The sequence below is a fragment of the Pyrenophora tritici-repentis genome, chromosome 10 (genome assembly GCF_003171515.1).
Source record: "Pyrenophora tritici-repentis strain M4 chromosome 10, whole genome shotgun sequence".
Classification (NCBI taxonomy): domain Eukaryota; kingdom Fungi; phylum Ascomycota; class Dothideomycetes; order Pleosporales; family Pleosporaceae; genus Pyrenophora; species Pyrenophora tritici-repentis.
In genome coordinates this window covers 4,260,479-4,281,188 of record NC_089399.1, presented here as the reverse complement: position 1 = coordinate 4,281,188, position 20,710 = coordinate 4,260,479, and the positions used below count along the sequence as shown (strand labels likewise).

Below are 20,710 nucleotides of genomic sequence, written 5' to 3'. Positions count from 1 at the left end.
TCTTCCGTGTGCGAGAAGCCCGTCTCGTCTTTCGTATGCGAGAAGCTCGTCTCGTCTTCCGTGTGCGAGAAGCTCGTCTCGTCTTCCGTGTGCGAGAAGCTCGTCTCGACTTTCGTGGCTTCAGATCACCTTGATCTGGTGGGTCGCCGAACCGTAGAGCACCGAGCAACCGGGCTCATAACCTATTGAAAAGCTGGCACTATTAGTAGTAGTATGACTACCTAATAGAGCGCTCTCTAAGGCACAACGGTAGTGGTGGTACGACTCGTATTGTATTGACTAAGGAGCTATTCACACGTTCGTAGATCCGTGTTGCGTGCAGCTGCGTCCAAGCTCCCCGCTAGGACCCACCTGCACGTGTCACCAATCATGTGACTACTCCTCCGCTTGATACCACCAAGTCACTTACGGACTGTATTCTCAACAGTATTCCTAATAACTTGCTCTGTCTTCTACTACAATCCTAATCCTTAAATCCTACTTAATTCTATGCTTGATTTCTTTCTTAAACACTATCTAATATATACTACAAACTATACCTGTTTTACCTACCTCATCTATCGATTATGAATCTCACCAACTTTATACTCTCTCTTTTCGAATCTTTCTTTTCTTTGCTTTATACCTGCATACTTATTTTTAACATAAATAACTCTTCTTTAAACTTTTGCTCTTACTATACCCTTACTGTGCTTATTACTCTTACTACTGTTACTATCTTTGCCTCTATTATAATTACTCTTGCTTCTACCACGGCTACGGCTGCTATTCTTGTAACTTTTCCTTCTATCGCGACTATCACTCTTACTGTCTATTCAATTACGGTTACGGGTTCTACTATTGCAACTCCCGCTGTTCCTGCCGTCCTTGCTGCTTTTAACATGCTCGTTATTACTCCTACGGCTACTACTACACCTGTGTTTACTGCCGCTTCTACAAATATCGCCACTGCGGCCCCTACGCTTCCTATTCTTGCTATCCACTCCGTCCTTGCTGCTCTCGCCATTCCAGCTGCTCCTGCTGTCCTCGCTGCTCCTGCTCTCGCTAATTACGCTCCTACTATTTCCGCCCTTACTGCTCTTACTCCTGCAGCTTTTACTCTTAATGCGCCTACTCCTACGGTTACTGCTCTTATTGCTGCTACTCTTAATGCTCTAGCTCTCACTGCTATTGCTCTCGCTACTCTCGCTATTCTTGCTACTACTACTGTCCCTGCTGTCGCCAACCTCGCTTCTATCGCTATCCTTACTGCGACCACTCTCCCTGCTCCTATTATTTTCGCTGCTTGTAACACCCTCGTTGCTGCCGCCTTTAAAGCTCCTACCCTTGCTACTCCTGCTATTCTTACTGCTCCTGCTCCTACGGCTCTTACTTCTACGTCCTGCTCTTGCTACTCTTACTCCTACCGCTCTTACTCCTCCGCATTCCGCAATCCTCCCTATTACTGCTTCTGCTCTCGCCACTTCCTCTATCTCTACTATCCCCGTCCTTCTTGCTGCTCTCGCTTTCCCCGCTGTTCCCGCTGTCTCTACTGCTCTCTTCTGCCCCTTACCTCCTACGCCTCCTCCACCTGCGGTAACTGCGGTTTCGGCGGCCGCTACCGCTCCTCTTGTCGCTGCTCTTACTACCCTCGCTACTTTCGCTTTCCTTGCTGCTCTTAATATCTTCGCTATCAATCCTACGGCTTCTGTTCTCGCTGCTCCTGATACTCTTACTATCTCTACTGTCCTTACTTTGTCCCTTGTCCTTGTAACTTGCACTGCTCTTAATATTCTTATTACTACTCCTACTACCCCTGCACCTGTTGCCGCTTCTGCCCCTGCTATCCTTGCTGCTTATAATATCCTTACTTCTACCTCTTACCTCTTACAGCTTATATACACCTCCGGCTACTGCTATTGCTACTGCTACTCTCCTACTTTCGCTATCCTCGCTACTCTTACTGTCCTTACTATCCTCGCTGTTCTTACTATCCTCGCTGTCCTCATTATCCTCGCTGCTTCCGCTGTCCTTACAATCCTCGCTGTCCTCGTTGTCCTCGCTGCTTCCGCTGTCCTTACAATCCTCGCTGTCCTCGTTGTCCTCGCTGCTTCCGCTGTCCTTACAATCTACCCTTACTGCCCTTACTATCCTCGCTGTTCCCGCTGTCCTTGCAATCGCTACAATTAACTTAATAGTTAATTCCCTTGCCGTTCGCCCCTTTCTTGCGCTGCCCTTGTTGCTCTTACTGTCCTCGCAATCATCGCAATCACCTTAATTACCTTAATTGCCTCTATCCTCGCGGCTACACATCCTGCTCTTACTGCTCTTGCTACTCTTACTTCTATCGCGCCTGCGGCTCCTGCTTTCCTACTCTCGCTATCCTCGCTTCTCTCACAGCTGATCCCGCTATCCCTACTATCCCCGCCGTCCTCGCTGCTCTCGCTGCTATCGATATCCTCGCTTCTGCTCCTCACTCCCCACCGCTCCTACTACGCCTGCGGCCGCTATAACTACTTCTGCCCCTGCTCTTGCTTTCCCTACTGCTCTCGCTGTCCCTGCTGTCCCCCACTGCTCGCGCTACTCTCGCTGCTTCTCACTTCCTACCGCTGCTACGGCTTCTACAACTCCTTTCGCCGCTGCGGCTCCTGCTCTCGCTGTCCTTACCGTCGTCGCTGCTCTCGCTACTCGCTCTGTTCTCGTTACTCTCGCTATATGCGCGGCTCTCGATGCTCTCGCTGCCAACGGTACCTATCATGTCGCTGCTCTTATTTCTCTCGCCTCTCTCGCTCCCTACGCTCTCGCTACTTGCCATCTCGTTGCTCTCGCCTGCCTCGCCTGCCTCGCTCTCGCTACTTGCCATCTCGTTGCTCTCGCCTGCCTCGCCTGCCTCGCTCTCGTTGCTCTTGCCGCTCTTGCTGCTCTCGCTCTTGCTGCTCTCGCTATCGGAGCTACTCTCGCCGTCGTCACGACCCTCGCTTTTCCTCCCTGCTCAAGCTGCTATTACTGCTTTCGCTACCTGCCATCAAGTTGCCCTCGCTGTCCTCGCCATCCTCGCCATCCTCGCCATCCTCGCCGTCGTCGCTGCCCTCGCTATCGCCACTATCGCCACTGTTGCAGCTATTGCTCTCGCTACCAACGCTGCCTGCGCTCTTACTGCTCTCGCCGCTCTCGTTACCTTCTCTGCCCTCGTCTTTGTCGTTGCTCTCATTGCTCTCGCTGTTGCCGCTGCTTTCGCTACCTCTAATATCTTTACTACCCTCGCCTTCGTCACTACTCTCGCTGCTCTCGCCTTGATCACTGCTCTCGCTGCCCTCGCCTTCGTCGCTACTCTTACTGCTGCTACTATCGTCACTGTTGCTGCTATCTCTCTTGCTGCTAACCCTGCCTACGCTCTCGCTGATCTTGCTGCTCTTGCCTTTATCGCTGCTTACACTATCCGACCTACTCGAGCTGTTGGAGCTACCCTCGTCAACGTTACAACTCTCTATATTTCCTCTACTCGCCTATTAATCTTGTAATCCAACAAAACTCTCCTGCTAAGTTATTGCTCTCAACCGTCTCTAACAATCGCTTTTTTCCTAAAAACTCAAACAACGTCGGCCCTGCTCCTGAATTACTAACCCCGAACTCCTCTAACCGCGCCGTCCATCGGTTTCCTACCTCGCTCCGCCCTAATGCTATACTTAATAACCCGCCTATTAATACCCCTCTATACTGGCAATCCCCGTCTTGGACTCTCTGATATCGCCCAAAACTATTCCTTTCCCACCGATTGCATATCTCCTGCGGCACTCCACACCAAAAACAGCCCGAATAACGCTCAAACTTAATTGTCTCTTCCATCCTCTTAATCGACTCCTTGATCCGCTGGCTCTCCTGTCGCCAACATTGCCGTACGTCGTGTGCGCTCGATCCTTGCCCTACCGCCTCGCATAACCCACACCGGTTTATCCATTGCGCCAGCTGCCTACGCAGCCACTCGACGTCGGCGAACTCCTGCTGCCGCTGCTGTATCAATCTCTGTCGCGGGCCGCCTTGCTCTCGTTGCTGCTGATTAAACGCCTGCCGCGCCTCTTCTTGCTCCCTCTCCAATGTCTCCGCCTCTTCTTCGTTGCTGCTGCCGCCCTCGGCCACCTCCACCACCTCCATCTCCTCCACCTCCTCCACCTCCTCCACCTCCTCCATCTCTTCCATCTCCTCCTCCATCTCCTCCTCCATCTCCTCCTCCATCTCCTCCTCCTCCATCTCCTCCTCCTCCATCTCCTCCCCGTCGGCTCTCATGCATACGTCACACCTCTCCTCTCCCTCCTCGCACCGAGCTCGCTCGGCCTCGCGCCTGTCTAAATACCCGTCCAACATTACCCGTCTACATGTCGCCGCCTCGTCTATGCCTTCGACGTATGCTCGCACCAACCGCTGCTCCGCCTCCCCCTGCTTGTCATCCGCCGCTCGCTGCTCGCCGTCCTGCACCATCATGATGGCCTCGCTCCGCTCCCCGTCTCGCCCGGCTCGCCCGCTCTCCTGCGCGTAATCCAACACGCTAAACGGCCAATCCATGTGGACAATGCACCGGATATCGGGCACGTCCACTCCCATGCCCAACGCGCTGGTTGCCACAATCACCCGCTGCTTGCCGCCCATGAACTCCTCCAACATGCTTGCCTTGCCAACCGCGTGGTGATGATACGCATGGCACTTGAGCTTCTCGGCTAACCCCTTGACCTTTGGCACTGAGTTGCCGTACACTACAATCTTGCCGCTCTTATACTTTCGGACCTTCTGCTGTACCATCGCCAACACCGTTGCCTCTACCTCCTGTCTCTTCCTCTCCTTCTCTACCCTTACCACCCGGTACGCTATGTTGCTCCGTGCTGTTGGTGCCCTAAACATTCTTACCTGCCCACGCTCAAAATGCATTCGCCGGAATAACTCGTCCTCCTCGCTGGGTGGCAACGTTGCTGTTAACATGACCATCTGCGTCTCTACAGCCACTAGCTTACCTAGCTGCTGCATCTGCTTGCGGAACGTGTACTGCCGGTTTAACACGATATGGCACTCGTCGATAATAATCCGATCTAGCTGCCGCGTCGCTCGTAGCCGGTTTAAAAACCACAGTCCGCAACAATCAATTAAGTGGGTCCTAGAAGGTTCAGATTGGATTGATTGATTACCGCTTTAAGCCTAGTAGTTACCTATAGGAGTTTAAGCCCTACCTAGATAGGTAAGTGGGTCTAGGAGAGTGACCGGATTGAATTGATTGTTGCGGAGTCTATTAAAAACGTTGCAAATTCCTCTCCAACTGCCGACTCGGGCGTCACTAACACCACCGCTGCTGCGTCTGGCGGACGCCGACTCTGCCACTCTACGCACGATATCCCTAGCTTCTTGCACCGCTGTGCCATGTCGCCACGCAACGCGATCAACGGCACTACCACCACCGTCGTGCCGCCCTGCTCTGCCCACGCCGGCAACATGAACAACAAGCTCTTGCCTGCCCCCGTCGGCATCACCGCTACTACGGGACTCTCGCCTGCTGTGATGGCTTTGATCGCTGCCTCCTGCACCCCCCGGAACTTGGCCTCCTCGCCCATCATGCGCTTCAGCTGCGCTCTCGCGTCCATCTTCCTCAGCCGCTGCCACCGATCCACCCTTGCCTCGTCTGCCTCGCTCTCAAACGGCGCTCTCTTCCGCTTGCTGCTTCTTCTCTGGTCGTCCAAGCCTGCCTGGAAGCCCAAAAATCTATGCCAATCCGTGCTCGATGCCCGGAACTGCTGCCGCCTATCCGCCACGGCCCCTGACTGCTCCATGATCCCTCGCGCGTATACCAGTCCCGCCACGTGCGACGTATGGCCCGCCTGCTCGTCGGCAATCGAATCTCCTGCCTGCTCCTCAGCCCACTCCTTATTCTCCTCGCCCTCATCTGCCTGGAACGCTGTCGATCCACGCAAAAACCGCCGGCTGATGCCAATCGCCATCTCCCGGTACCCGGCAAACGTCCACTCCTGGCCCATCGCGATCCGGCTCTCGCGCTTCAACGCCTCCCGCAGCCGATCGGTCGTCCACTTGCGGCCGCTGGGGTCTGCTGGCCACATATGCGACGAAACTGCCTCCTTCTCCCACACCAACGCCTCGAGCCGCTGCTGGAACGGCAACACCAGCCACATATACCACACTACCAGCTCGCCCACCTCGCGCGGCAAATATCGATGGATAATCTTGACGTCGCCGCTGACTTTGTATCCCTTGTGGTACCGTGTCACAAACACCACCATGCCGTCCTCGATGAATATATTGCGATGCCCCCCTTGCACTGTGTTGCTATGCCGTACGCTCAGTAGCTCTGGCCCTCGCGCTGGCTGCCCACCCGTTATATGCATTAACACCGCCAGCTTCTCGCGAAATTCTACCACCCGGTCCATGTATCGCTCTATTGCCTGTCGGTCTACCCCTGACTGCGTCCCGGGCTTCATGAACCGACTCCGGATGCTGGCGCTCTCGCCTACCCGCTCAAATAACCACCTCTCGCCGTTGACGGGCATGTTTGTGCGATGATCCTTCAAAAAGTTCCATCCTGGCCGCTCGTCGGTTGGGTTGTCACGTATGCTCTCCCATGGCACTGCCGGCACCGGCGCTGCCTTGCTGCTAAACATTAACTCCTCTGTTAATAATCGCCGGCTCTCGCTAGCCAGCCCATGTACCATGCCGCGGAACTGCGCCATGCTAAAATGCAGCTCTTTGTACAGCAGCTCGTCGCCGTTCGTCCACTCTACATGCCCGCGGGTTGTAGTGTTGTAATGGATCTTCAATCCATACGTCCGCAAATCCAACATCCACTGCATGGGGCTATGGCTGCCGCGCACCATGAACCGGTCCATCATCTTCTGCACTAACTGCAAACACCCCTTGGGACGCCGTCGCTGGCTTGGCCCGCTCTCGTACGCGCTGTCATCTAAGTCGTCGTCTGTCTCATCGCCGCTATCCTCCTCGGGCCCTGACATTTCTAGTCCCTTCTGCACGACCATAAACCGAGCGATCTTGATCACCGCCGATAATATCGGCGGGTACTGCTCCGGCCCCTTCCATCCGTCCTCCTTGACGCCCAGCACCGCCAACGCGCACACCAGCGGGCTGCACAGTCCGCAACAATCAATTAAGTGGGTCCTAGAAGGTTCAGATTGGATTGATTGATTACCGCTTTAAGCCTAGTAGTTACCTATAGGAGTTTAAGCCCTACCTAGATAGGTAAGTGGGTCTAGGAGAGTGACCGGATTGAATTGATTGTTGCGGAGTCTACCTGGTTCGACTTGGCCGCCCTCGCTTCTTCCCTGCTGACCATCCTTGATGGTCCTTACGCCAATGCTTTCGTATAGCCTCCTTACTTCTTGCTACATAATAGCAGCAGCTGGAGTCAAATTGGCATAACATCCCGTCTGTATACACTGGCAATTGCCGCACAGGCTTTGGAGCACCAGTCGGCACCTCGAGCTCACTAGGGTACTGGACTAACCCAGCCCAGCTGCGAACCTGCTGTCCAACTGCCTCAGCCTCCTTGTAACTAACCTTATGCTGCTTCTGTAGATGGCCCTCAATCTGATCTGGCCATACTGCATATCTGCACTCTCTGCATGCCGCTACGCTGTGCTCAGGCACATGCTCGAAATACTGGCACTCGATGCTAGGTTTAGACATGTTGAAATATCGACGCCTACCTGTTCTACTCGGCTTCTTATATACACGCGCTGTTGATCGCTCTCTCGGTGCTTACTCCGGCGGCGCGCGCGCGGCGGGGTGCCGAGCCTCGCGACCTCCTGACCCCCCAGACGCGTAACCCTAACCAAGAACACCAAACCCTAAGCTCCTGAACCACATAGTCTGCTGCGCTGTAAATTCGTCAGATTGTGCGTCTACGTATGCTGAGTTATATGTCTAAATTTGGAGTAATTTCGACTATAGACTAAAAATGGGATGTACTCCTGAAGTTTAATGGGATAAACCCCTGGTTCTAGTATATACCCGCCATACGCGTACTTCTCAGCACTAACAAAAAAATGGTATATTATAACGTACCATTGAGCGCCCTGGGTTAGAGTCCTGTATCAGTCGGTGACTATGTAGGACTTTGGCTAAGCCGTTCTATGTATGTTGTTCAATATGGAGTTTCTATAGGTCTTGTACAATTTGGAGGATAGTTGCGTAGTCCAATTTCCGAGCTAGTCTTCCGTTGGCGCGGGTGCTAAAGAGCAGTGTGGTGAACAGAAAGAGATGTAACAGCGAGCTCTTTGCGAAAAGAAATATTGTTTGTAGTTTTATACAGTGTCTGTCTGTTGTTTTGTGTAGGCGTCTGTATATAGGGATCTACAAGAGAGAGAATAGATCTATACAGCTATTGCCTGGTCGATGTTTTGCTCGTGCGTGTGCTAGTGAAAGCAGGTGCTGGAGCGGTTCGGTATATGGGGTCGGTATATCGAGTCGGTTTAGGGCGTTCGGTAGAGAGGGTATTTGGTGTAGGCGTCTGTATATAGGGATCTACAAGACAGAATAGATCTATACAGCTATTACCTAGTCGATGTTTTGGGCGTTTTGGTGTAGGCGTCTGTATACAGGAATCTATTATAACCTAACAATAATAGACCTATACAGCTATTGCCTAGTCGATGTTTTGCTCGTGCGTGTGCTAGTGAAAGCAGGTGCTAGAGCGGTTCGGTATATGGGGTCGGTATATCGAGTCGGTTTAGGTCGTTCGGTGGAGAGGGCTTTTGGTGTAGGCGTCTGTATATAGGGATCTACAAGAGAGATAATAGATCTATACATCTAGTGCCTGGTCGGTGTTTTGCTCGTGAGTGTGCTGGTGACAGCAGGTGCTGGAGCGGTTCGGTATATGGGGTCGGTATATCGAGTTGGTTTAGGGCGTTCGGGTATAGGTAGCATCTAGATATATATCGAGTCGGTTTAGGGCGTTCGGTGGAGAGGGTATTTGGTGTAGGCGTCTGTATATAGGGATCTACAAGAGAGAGAATAGATCTATACATCTAGTGCCTGGTCGGTGTTTTGCTCGTGCGTGTGCTAGTGAAAGCAGGTGCTAGAGCGGTTCGGTATATGGGGTCGGTATATCGAGTCGGTTTAGGTCGTTCGGTGGAGAGGGCTTTTGGTGTAGGCGTCTGTATATAGGGATCTACAAGAGAGAGAATAGATCTATACATCTAGTGCCTGGTCGGTGTTTTGCTCGTGCGTGTGCTAGTGAAAGCAGGTGCTAGAGCGGTTCGGTATATGGGGTCGGTATATCGAGTCGGTTTAGGTCGTTCGGTGGAGAGGGCTTTTGGTGTAGGCGTCTGTATATAGGGATCTACAAGAGAGATAATAGATCTATACATCTAGTGCCTGGTCGGTGTTTTGCTCGTGAGTGTGCTGGTGACAGCAGGTGCTGGAGCGGTTCGGTATATGGGGTCGGTATATCGAGTTGGTTTAGGGCGTTCGGGTATAGGTAGCATCTAGATATATAGGCCTATTACTTTGCAGCAATAGAGATATATACCTAAGGAAGAGCCGTTGCTCTGTCGGTTTCGTAGAGGTGTCAGATAGCAGGCGTGTCGAGCCGAAAGTGCCGACACCGCTAGCTAATAACGGGTTAGCGTCTTAGCAGAACAAAACTCTCAGCGCGCACCTTAGAACAGAGACAAGAACAAATAAATCATAAACATCCATCACTTTTGTGCAATATCTTATCTAATCTGACAATTAAGAGTCTCACTGCCTCTATAAAGAGCAACGAACACGCAATAATGACGATAAACCAGAACCAGAGGGACGCGACAGTTATCCTAACCGACTCGAGCAAATGGATCCCCTGGTACCGCCAAATCAAGATGCAATGCGAAGCCCTAGAGATCTGGGACATTGTAGATCCAGCGGGCAACACACAGCCTCGTACAAAGCCGACCGAACCTCTCCCTCCACTCGTATCCGACTATGAACCAGCCGCTGCTCTGAGAAATACATCATCAGCTCCATCCTCCTCTACACGAACCGCGAGAGCCAATGCCCGAGCGCCTACACAAGATACAGTTGACATAGTCAACCCTGCTGTTCAAACTCCAGCCATACCAGCTCGATACTCAGAACTCTCAGCGGAGGGGAAGGAGGCATACGATGGGGACTCAAGGGAATTCAAGATGGTTTTTGAATCATACAAAATACGCGAACGAAACTATCGAGACGAACGCACAAACATTGCGGCAATGATCAGACACCTGAATGCAACAGTTAGCCCACACCTCCAAGTGAGCTGCTTTGAGGAACATGGAACTCTCCGCACCTGGATCACAAACCTCCAGGTAGCAGTTGGAGTAGACCTCGACGATGAGATCAGAAGGGTACGAGAGAGGTACCACGATTCCTTGAGACCTATGAGAAGCCCGCAAAATTGGGAATCATGGCTCAGCGAATACGACCAAGCTGCAACTCGCGCCGAAGCCCTAAAGATAGGGGACGTGATACAAAGCAAGCTGGTTGTGGACGACTTCCTAAAAGCAGTCTCTAAGATTGCCCCAGCATGGATGGCAACATTCACTGGAGCGGGAAGCGACCGGAACAATATAGAAAGAAGGCAGATGATGAAACTCTTCCGCGAACATATGAGCCTAGCTCACCCAACACGAGGCAAATCAAGAAGTGCCTTTATGACGGGTGAAGCAGCCTACGCGGCGAGCGGTGAATCCGACTCGAACACACAGGGGGACGCCTCAAGTGTGCAAATTAGAGCGCCATCTACCAACCCTAGCCAGGGAAACCAAAGGCAAACAAACAAACGCAAAATGAATGCACCTGGCAACAAGTCCAAGCAATTCCAGAAAAGGAATACAGCAGAAGCTGGCGATATATGTCCTGCTTGTGAACAACGCCATGACATCAGTAGCTGCTACTATGTCAACCCAACTTTGGAGACCCCAGATTGGTTCAAACCGAACAAACACATCACAAAGCTGGTACAGTACAAACTTCAGCATGATGCAGACTTACAAAGAATAATACAGGAAACAAACCTGGAAACGAAGCGACCACGCCTAACTACGGCATCACGATCGATTACACCCTACATCAAGACATCACAAACACCGGACTCAGTCACTGATTGACTAGATGGACGCGAGATCTCGAGGCTGGACGAGGGCATGATGAAAGCGGCATTCAATGCGAGTAATCAAGGATACCCATTAAAGGATGCATTCATCCTGGATTCTGGCTCGACGACGCACATCTGCAACAACCTCTCAAGGCTCGAAGACGTACGCCCGCCTGCGATGGGAGATTACATTTGGGCTGGCAACTCAAGGGTTTGGATACAAGGATACGGAGCAGTCAAGGTGACGGCAGAGGGGGCTCAGGGCAAACAAATTCTACACCTAAGCAATGTTGCCTGGTGCCCAGACTTCCTCTGCAGCCTCGTATCATTCAGGCTGCTCCGAAGACAAGGTATATGGTGGGACAATCGAGGAGACCCGACAAGCCTACGACGATGGGATGGTTCAACCATTGCCACCTTATCGGAACACTATGGGCAATGGGTTATCGAGCCACCTACTACATCAACTTCAGCCTTTCATGTGCGTATGAATCGAGCCAAACGATCACCACAAAAGGCTACTGCCATACTATGGCACAAACGACTCGGACATCCCGGGCCATCCGCGATCGAGCACCTCGTGCAGCAATCTGAGGGGGTGAGGATCAAGGGCATCACCACCGTGGAGTGTGACGCCTGCGGCAGGTCAAAATCGAAACGACAAATACGCAGGACGCCTAGACTGAACGACGAAGGGCCAGGTGAAAGGGTAGCCATCGACTTCCATGAGTATGAGGACGGCAGTTTCACCAAGGAGAAGAGCCAAATGCTGATCACTTGCCGACGGTCCCGATACACATGGGACTTCTACTTCAAGGACAACAGACCGGCTCGCTCAATCATTCGCCTCCTAGGCCTCTTCGTCCAGTTCATGAAGAAACAATTCAACATCACAGTCAAAGTCATCGAGACTGACAACGAGATCGTTACCGTCAAACAAGAGGTCGAAAAATGGTGCACGTCCCTATCAATCAAACTCGAGCCCTCCGCTCCAGATACTCAAGCTCAAAACGGAGGAGCCGAGCGCTCAGGGGGTGTTATAAAAGAAAAGGCACGCGCAATTCGACTGGATGCAAACCTTCCATGGGAACTCTGGCCAGAAACTACCAGAGCGGCGGTATACCTATACAATCGAACGCCAAATTACCCAAACAATTGGAAGACACCATACGAAATATTCTTTACACGCGCAGCTGCCATCAACGGCATAGTCACCGGACCTCGAAAACCAAATCAAGCTCACCTAAAAGCATATGGGTGTAAGGCTTTCGCAATGACAGACGACACCCACAGAGGAAAGTCCAGGCTACAGAGACTAGATCCGAAGGCCTGGATTGGATACCTAGTGGGATACCAGTCAACGAACATTTACCGCATATGGATCCCATCCATGGCAAAGGTAATCAGCACTCGCGACGTAGTGTTTGACGAAGACACAATCTTCAACGGCAAGACTGAGGACCTGATGGACAATCTCATGCACAACACCCTAGAGGAAATCGCAACTTGGGTGAGAACAGTCGAACTCCCAGGTACTCAGAGCCAACAACCAGAAACCGAGACGTTCTACGAGGACGATACGACGCAGGAAGAGAGCCCGCGCACTCAGAAAACCAGATACCACCAAGGAAGGAAGGTGGTAGAGGCATATCTAACCCCGCCACCAACTCCTCCACCTGTGGCCTTGCTAGTTCAAGGAGAGGTGAACAACGAGGATATGACGAACATGTCCAACCAATCAACATCAATGACCAGTCCATGGGCAGCCGCATTCATGGCCGGCACCGAATCAGGACACATTGGTCAACACGAAGGAAAGCCAATCGATAAGGCTCAGGTGAAGAGACTGCTATCCAAGGGAATCAAGCCCCATCGCAACCAGCTACCGCCACTCCCAACAGCATACTCAAAGCTAGAAGACCATCCACTATACGAAATGTTCAAGGAAGCAGAAAAGACACACCTTCAGAGTCACCAACAAATGAAGTCATGGACTGAGGTCCAAGCATCACCAGTCAAACGAGCAGGGCACCAGATTCTAGACTGTATGTGGGTATACACCTACAAACTCGACAAGCATCACCGCCTCATCAAATGCAAGGCAAGATTGGTGGTAAGGGGAGATCAACAACGCAACATAACCTCCCAAGACACATATGCAGCAACATTGGCAGGACGCTCATTCAGAATGCTCATGGCAATCGCCGCCAAATACGATCTTGAGCTGAAGCAATACGACGTCACTAATGCTTTTGTGCATGCTGCAATCGACAGAGAAATATACATGAGGATGCCAAAAGGATATCAGAAGCCTGGCACTCTACTCAAAGTGCAAAAGGCACTCTACGGGCTCCGGATCTCACCATCACTGTGGCAGAAAGAATTCACCGCAACTCTTGCTTCGATAGGGTTTCAACAAATACCACAGGAGCCATGCTGCATGATCAAGGACGGAGTTATCATCTTCTTCTATGTGGACGATATCATCGTTGCGTACCATTCAAAGCAAGAATCAGAGGCAATGAAGGCCATAAACCGGATCCAAGAAAAATACGCTTGTACGGGAGGAGACGACTTACAGTGGTTTCTCGGCGTAGAGGTCATGCGCAATCGCAAGCAGAAGACCATACAGCTATCTCAAGCTGCATACGTCGACAAAATCAGTCAACTCATCAACCACCAAAATGTAAGGCATGATACGCCAATGTCAGGCATCGAACTCCGACCACGAAAAGGACTCGCAGCACCAGCTGAAGTCAGCAAGTACCAACGCAAGATTGGATCTCTGCTGTTCGCAGCAGTCACCACAAGACCCGACATCGCCTTCGCAACATCGCGCCTCGCTCGGTTCCTAGTCAATCCAAGCATAGAACATCAAGAGGCAGCGGACCGCGTACTACTCTACCTAAGAAAGACAATGAACCTAGCTCTGGAGCTAGGCACAGGTGAAGGTCTTCAAGTAGCAAGTGACGCATCATTTGCAGACAACACCCTGGACAGGAAGAGCTCACAAGGCTACGCCATTAAGCTGTTTGGCGGCCTCATCTCCTGGAGAGCAAGCAAGCAGGATACCGTTACTACTTCAACCACGGAAGCAGAATTACTTGCTCTTTCCCAGGTGGCCAAGGAGGCCATATTCACGTCGCGACTGCTGAGGGAGCTTCGGGTAACTCTGAGCGATCCAACAATCACAATCAAATGCGACAACCAACAGACCATCCGACTAGTCACAGAGGACGTAGCCAAACTTCAAACAAAACTTCGGCACGTTGATATACACAATCACTGGCTACGACAAGAGGTTACCCGAAAGGTGATCAAGGTAGAGTATGTGCCGTCTGACAACATGATCGCAGACGGGTTCACAAAGCCACTGCCAGCCAATAAATGGGCCAGGTTCCTTGATCAACTGGGACTCGTCGAGCGCGAAGAAGCCCCGCTCAGAGAGATTGAGCTTAAGGAGGTGCAAGAGCAACTGGAAGGCCTCATTATGTAGGATCGATCAACCAGTTTATGCAGCTTGCAATATGCCTTCCAAGCTGAGGGTGTGTGTCAGATAGCAGGCGTGTCGAGCCGAAAGTGCCGACACCGCTAGCTAATAATGGGTTAGCGTCTTAGCAGAACAAAACTCTCAGCGCGCACCTTAGAACAGAGAACAATACAATCAATCATGAACATCCATCACTTTTGTGCAATATCTCATCTAATCTGACACATTGCCGCGGTGCCCGCATCGCGTTCCGGGGAATACTGGAAGTCGGACAAGCGATTGCCCATCGTAACAACATTAATATAACTAGGGGATACCCTGCTAGACTAGGTAGAGGACTTACGATCCTGCCTCTCCACCTTGATCAAGGTAAAAGATGGTGCATTTCGTCCTCCGCCTATGGAGGCCATTAGTACTCATCTAGGTGAAATATTAAAGCTGTCAGATCACGAGTAACTATCTCTTCGTTTCGCAGTGCTTATTCGGAGATCTTGTCCAAAGCTACGATTCTAGACTTTAACCCAGTCCCTTTACCTGCTGTGGAGTGGCTGGCTAGACATGTCAACAATCCGTCAGTTTCCCGTTAACGGATTATTATTATTATTATTCCATTTAGAGTCCTTTTTAGTCAGAGATTATGCAAGACTTTGGCCTAGGCCGTTCTATATAGGTGTTTTCTATGAGTAGTTTCTTTGGGGTAGTACAGTTTGGAGGATGTTTTGCGTGCTCCTATTCTAGAGTAGATCTGGAGTAGGCGCTAGTGCTAAAGAGCCAGAGATGTCAACAAGCAAGTCAAGCTGGCTTGATTCTTATCGATTGCAGATCACAGACAATATAGAGGCTCGTGCACAGTGGCACGTCCCAGAGAATGGTCTGTGATCTGCAATCGATAAGAATCAAGCCAGCTTGACTTGCTTGTTGACATCTCTGTAAAGAGCAGTGTGGTAGATAGAAAGAGATGTAGCAGCGGGCTCTTATAGTAAGAAATACAGTTTTGTTAGTTTTATAGAGTAGCTCTCTCTAAGGTAGTGTTATACAGTGACTGTGTGTATTTCTGGTGGTTGCCCTAGGTGCCATTTTCTTGTTCTAATTCTAGTACTCGTAATAAAAGCTAGGTGTAACGGGCTGAGCCTCGAGTCACATGACTAGGCTGCTAGCCTAGTCGCTTCCCCGGCAACGTGAGGGCCGTGCGCCAACCCAAACAAAGCAGGCTCGCCGCTTGCGTCTATACATGGGCAAAATGGTCGGTTATTCCGGTCGGTTATTCCGGTTAACCGGTTGGTCGGCATTTTCAGACTCCGCAACAATCAATCGGATCGGCATGATTGATTCCTATCTAGGTTAAAGGCTGCCTAATAAAGTAACTCTTTAACCTATATAGGAATCAATCATGTCGATCGATTGATTGTTGCGGAGTCTGGGCATTTTCGGCCGGTCTTGGTCGACCGGTTTGATTAATATAATTAAATTGGTTAAACTGGTTAACTAGTTGAATATCTATAAGCTTCTTGTCTTTAATATAATCCTGCAAGCTTACTTCTTTCCTCGTTACTATTCTACGTTATGTCACTTCTTGCTGAAACCTCGTCTTCATCTTTACCTGCCAACTTCTACTCCTTTATAGAGATCTCTAAGGAGCCTCTATCTATAAAAAGGAGTAGTAAGGGCGTTACTATCTACACCTGCAAAGTTTGCGTTCTTCGACCGTTCTCCGGAAATCATCGCATAAATGCGGTCCGACACGTTCGGAATAATCACCCATTACTAGCTCTTACTCCTCCTCTCGCGTTATCAAGCCTAGCTCCTGAGTCAGTGACTGGAAACTCCCTTACACATAACCCTCGCAAGATTACGTCCTTTTTCTCTTCTTCTCCGTCGCCCGATTCTATAAGGAACGTCTTCAGTCTCCCGCGGTATCATAATGCTATCGTAGCCCTCTTCACACAGCGTCGGCTCCCGTTTTCTGCTATTAAGTGGAAAGAGTTCCAAGAGCTCTCTCTTGCTGCCAATCCGTATATTGAGGACCAACTTCTAAAAACCCGACGATCGCTCCTACGCATAATCATCACAAATAAAGCCTACTATTAGGAACAGATTAAAGAGAGCCTACAAACCGCTGTGAGCTCTATTCACATCTCCTCCGATCTCTGGTCTTCGCCTAACCGCTATTCTCTTCTGGGCATTACTGCACAGCAGTGATCGGAATGGTCTGGTCTGACTTGGTCTTGGTCTGGTCTAGACCGCCAAGACTTGGTCTGGTCTGGCGATTTTTTGAGACCGTGGTCGGACCGGTCTAGATGATCGGACCGGTCCGGCTATAAATAGGTCCACGTGACTAGATCTTAGACTAATCTAGCCAGAAAATTTAGCACAATATGAGTCATTAAGATCAAGGTAAGTCTTCTACTTACATAGAACAATCAAGTCCTTAACAACCTACTTATATACTATTGTTATGGAGCCTTCAACACCAACCTCACCGTCCCCATCGAATATTATAAGACTAGATTTAACGTCTCTTACTCCATCTCCTATCCCCACGTCATCACCCACCCCTATACTATCACCCACTCCTATTCAATATCACGAATCTCCAGATGAGTTCGTGCAGGGCGGTATCACGTACGTGAAACGTGCAATAATTGCAAGGAAGGATTTCCGTCAAGGTACATCACACATCTGGAAGTACGGACTCCAATACATTCGAGATAGCGATAAGAAAGAGGTGTATTACTGCCATGAGTGCAGGGTTGGGAAGAGCAAGCAAGAGTTGTTTGTCATCAATGGCACTTCTAGGATCCGGAATCACCTGGAACAGAAGCACCAGATTGATCCCCAGAGTGGCATCAAGCGAAAGGGTTCTGTACGGAAGTCTATAATCGACCAGCAAAAGGATGGGGCTGCTTCCAGCATCTTTTTCTGGAAGGAGTCAGTAGAGAAGTTTAAAGAGCTTCTAATTCGTTGGATTGTGTACTGCCATATAGCCTTCTTTCAATTAGAGAACCAGTACTTTCGTGAACTACTCCTCTTTTTAAATCCGGCACTACTCAACCACCTCCCGAAGGCTGCGAAGACTATCCGAAGCTGGGTAATGAATGCATTCATATCGAAGAAGCAACAGCTTAGGGAGGACCTACACCATTCACGGAGTAGGATCTCTATCCACAGTCCGCAACAATCAATTAAGTGGGTCCTAGAAGGTTCAGATTGGATTGATTGATTACCGCTTTAAGCCTAGTAGTTACCTATAGGAGTTTAAGCCCTACCTAGATAGGTAAGTGGGTCTAGGAGAGTGACCGGATTGAATTGATTGTTGCGGAGTCTATCTCTATCTCCTTTGATCTCTGGACTTCACCAAACCCTTACGCTATCCTAGGCGTCGTCGCTATGTGGATTGATACTACCGGCATGCGACGTGTTACCGCTTTAGGTATGCGACGTATATACGGCGAACACACTGGAGAGAATCTTGGATCGGTGGTCCTTGAATTGCTGGAAGAATACGACATTAGCGGAGATCAGATTGGATACTTTATGCTGGATAATGCCTCGGCAAATGATACCGCTGTTGAGTTTATACTCAAGGATCTCTGCCCATGGATGAAGTCAAAACAACGTCGTCATCGCCGGCTGCGTTGCTTGGGCCATGTCATCAACCTCTGTTGCCAGGCGTTCCTTATGGGGCGAAACTGTGAGAAGTATCTTGCGAAGCTGGAGAAGCATCATCAACGTGGCGACTATACGAAGGTGGAAGAGCTCTGGAAGAAGTTCGGATGTTTGGGTCGTCTTCACAACCTGGTGCGATACATCAGGCTTACTCCACAACGGCGTGAGGAGTTTGCTACAATTATTATCGGCGGAGATCTTTCGCAATTCGACGGGCTTGAGCTTATCCAGAACAACTCGACCCGCTGGAACTCATGGTTTTATTCGATTACACGTGCATTAAATGTTCGAGAACGTTTAGAGCTCTTCTCGGCTCGTCATGTACCTGGAAAGGGCTCCGTAGGGATCGCGAACTTTAAGCTTGATGGACAGCACTGGTTTGAGCTTGAAAAGATTGAACTCGCTCTCAAAGACTTCTATGCTGCAACTTTGCTTTCTGAAGGTAAGAAGACGTCACTTGCGGACTGGTTTTCAACTTTGGACTGCCTTCTCCGGGAGATAAGCGAGACGAAGGATCACTACCACGACATCCACACTGAGGACGATAACAACTTTACATGGAAGTACCTTCAAGGCTGCGCTGATGCTGCTTGGTTAAAGTGCGTTGAGTACTATAACAATCAGCAGCTGAATTGGCAAAATCGATTCCCTGAAGATACTGACCTTCCACCGGCATATTATGCGGCTCAAATCCTTGATCCATATCGCAAGTGGGGATGGTTCAGGCAAGAGTGGGTTCTTCATGGCGACGAAGAGAAGAAGAGGTGGTTTGAAAACGCACAATTAGCGGTGAAGCATCTCTGGGAGACAGAGTATAAGGGAAGGTACCCTGTCGAGATGCTGCCACCACCAGCCAGGAAGGAGAGAGATCCTGACCCAGCATTTGATCGCCAGCGGGAACATAAGCGCATTCGAATAGACGCTCCAGTTTCTACAACTGATTTGTATGAACAATACATCTCTACTGACCGGCTTCATAACGAAGAGGCAGGTTGCAATGAGGCTATTGCGTACTGGCTATCTCGCTACGACTCCCAACGAGATCTCGCTCGCTTCGCTCTAGACATGTTTGCGATCTCGCCTATGTCGGATGAATGCGAACGTCTTTTTAGTAGCGCGAAGCTTACTATCGTCGATCGCCGTGGTAGGCTGAAGGCAGATATTATAGAAGCGTGCGAGTGTCTCCGGGCCTGGTATGGAAAGCCCCAAGCTGAGGGGAACAGCGATATCGAGGATAGTGAGAACGAAGACGACTAGATTGACAGTCAGTAGTAAAACACATTTCTTCGGCTTCCTTCTTTGCTTCAGCCTCATTCTTGGCGGTCTTGTTGGTCGGACCGGTCTGGTCGGACCGGTCCTTATGTAAGCACCTGGTCTGGTCTGGTCTGTACCCTCAGACCAGACCAGACCAGACCATTCCGATCACTGCAGAGAGCCTCGATTGGGAGACGCCTTACCAAAGAGTGTTTGGTAGAAAACCATCAGTAGCGCATATGGCTCCAATTGGATGTCGTGCTCACGTGCTCGACAGAAAGGTCAAGCGTGGAGACAAGCTTGAATCCCGAACGATGATTGGATATTTGGTTGGTTACGATTCGACAAACATCTTCCGTATCTGGATACCATCTAAGGGACGTGTTATACGAACACGCGATGTGGTCTTTGCACGACAGCACCTCATGAAGAACGACGATGAGCCTGAGAAGCTCTCAGAAGAAGCTGAGCGATTAATTGAGATCTTGGATATACCCACACCTCGAGCGCTCATAGACATTGAGGACCTTCTGTCTCCATTACAGAAACAGACTTATGAGGAAAACAACTCTTTAACCCAGAATGACCGAAACGATGCTGAAACAGCAACCGAGAAAGATATTCAGTTCGAACTAGGGAATCTAGACAAGGAATTCGATAATTCTGCAACACCAGAATCTACGATTAGGGTCAGACATCCCGATGATAGCCCTACAACACCAGAATCAATGGTTTCCCGTCGACAAAACGTACCAGGCGGTTGGGGAGATCAATACCAAGACTACGTGCCAGACCGATACCAGAACAACGCTCCAAGACGTTTGAATCCAGAGGTTGGCAGTCAAGAGAATGTGATTGAAGGACACCGAAGACGACACCGAGCCAACTACTCTGATCATAATCACCTGAGTACGAATATGACCTACTATAGTACATTTTTGGCCGCAATCAGTCAACCAGAAACGACGAAACTGTTCGGAGAATTACCGAAAGTTCGACTCTATAGAGATCAGCTGCCACCACCTCCAAAACGCTATCGAGACGTTGCTACGCACCCATTTGCCAATGAGTTTCAGAAGGCAATGAATGTCGAATTTGACAACTGTTGGAAGAAAGGTTGCTTTGCTCAAACACCTGCAACCTCATCAACCACAGTCCGCAACAATCAATTAAGTGGGTCCTAGAAGGTTCAGATTGGA

The 20,710-nt window shown here is 50.2% G+C and overlaps 8 protein-coding genes across 8 annotated transcripts; 7 read left to right on the top strand and 1 right to left on the bottom strand.

Moving 5' to 3' along the window:
* Positions 1-881: 881 nt before the first annotated feature.
* Positions 882-2,169, top strand: PtrM4_054800 (ComEC, membrane metal-binding protein; the record flags this gene model as incomplete). The annotated part of the gene is made up of 2 exons (XM_066105100.1): positions 882-1,208; positions 1,318-2,169. The coding sequence occupies 2 exons, from the start codon at positions 882-884 to the stop codon at positions 2,167-2,169; spliced, it is 1,179 nt and encodes a 392-aa protein (XP_065959664.1).
* A 566-nt stretch (positions 2,170-2,735) lies between these two features.
* On the top strand, positions 2,736-3,500 carry PtrM4_054790 (uncharacterized protein; the record flags this gene model as incomplete). Its single annotated transcript, XM_066105099.1, has 1 exon — positions 2,736-3,500. One exon carries the CDS (start codon positions 2,736-2,738, stop codon positions 3,498-3,500), a length of 765 nt encoding a protein of 254 aa, XP_065959663.1.
* A 329-nt stretch (positions 3,501-3,829) lies between these two features.
* PtrM4_054780 (RecQ, Superfamily II DNA helicase) lies at positions 3,830-7,671 on the bottom strand (the record flags this gene model as incomplete). The annotated part of the gene is made up of 4 exons (XM_066105098.1): positions 3,830-3,858; positions 3,954-5,122; positions 5,305-7,110; positions 7,316-7,671. 4 exons carry the CDS (start codon positions 7,669-7,671, stop codon positions 3,830-3,832), a joined length of 3,360 nt encoding a protein of 1,119 aa, XP_065959662.1.
* A 2,090-nt stretch (positions 7,672-9,761) lies between these two features.
* On the top strand, positions 9,762-11,114 carry PtrM4_054770 (uncharacterized protein; the record flags this gene model as incomplete). Its single annotated transcript, XM_066105097.1, has 1 exon — positions 9,762-11,114. One exon carries the CDS (start codon positions 9,762-9,764, stop codon positions 11,112-11,114), a length of 1,353 nt encoding a protein of 450 aa, XP_065959661.1.
* Positions 11,115-11,153: 39 nt separating this feature from the next.
* On the top strand, positions 11,154-14,597 carry PtrM4_054760 (uncharacterized protein; the record flags this gene model as incomplete). The annotated part of the gene is made up of 1 exon (XM_066105096.1): positions 11,154-14,597. One exon carries the CDS (start codon positions 11,154-11,156, stop codon positions 14,595-14,597), a length of 3,444 nt encoding a protein of 1,147 aa, XP_065959660.1.
* A 2,449-nt stretch (positions 14,598-17,046) lies between these two features.
* Positions 17,047-17,811, top strand: PtrM4_054750 (uncharacterized protein; the record flags this gene model as incomplete). The annotated part of the gene is made up of 1 exon (XM_066105095.1): positions 17,047-17,811. The coding sequence occupies one exon, from the start codon at positions 17,047-17,049 to the stop codon at positions 17,809-17,811; it is 765 nt and encodes a 254-aa protein (XP_065959659.1).
* A 167-nt stretch (positions 17,812-17,978) lies between these two features.
* On the top strand, positions 17,979-19,514 carry PtrM4_054740 (uncharacterized protein; the record flags this gene model as incomplete). Its single annotated transcript, XM_066105094.1, has 1 exon — positions 17,979-19,514. One exon carries the CDS (start codon positions 17,979-17,981, stop codon positions 19,512-19,514), a length of 1,536 nt encoding a protein of 511 aa, XP_065959658.1.
* A 236-nt stretch (positions 19,515-19,750) lies between these two features.
* On the top strand, positions 19,751-20,695 carry PtrM4_054730 (uncharacterized protein; the record flags this gene model as incomplete). Its single annotated transcript, XM_066105093.1, has 1 exon — positions 19,751-20,695. The coding sequence occupies one exon, from the start codon at positions 19,751-19,753 to the stop codon at positions 20,693-20,695; it is 945 nt and encodes a 314-aa protein (XP_065959657.1).
* Between the last annotated feature and the right edge of the window lie 15 nt (positions 20,696-20,710).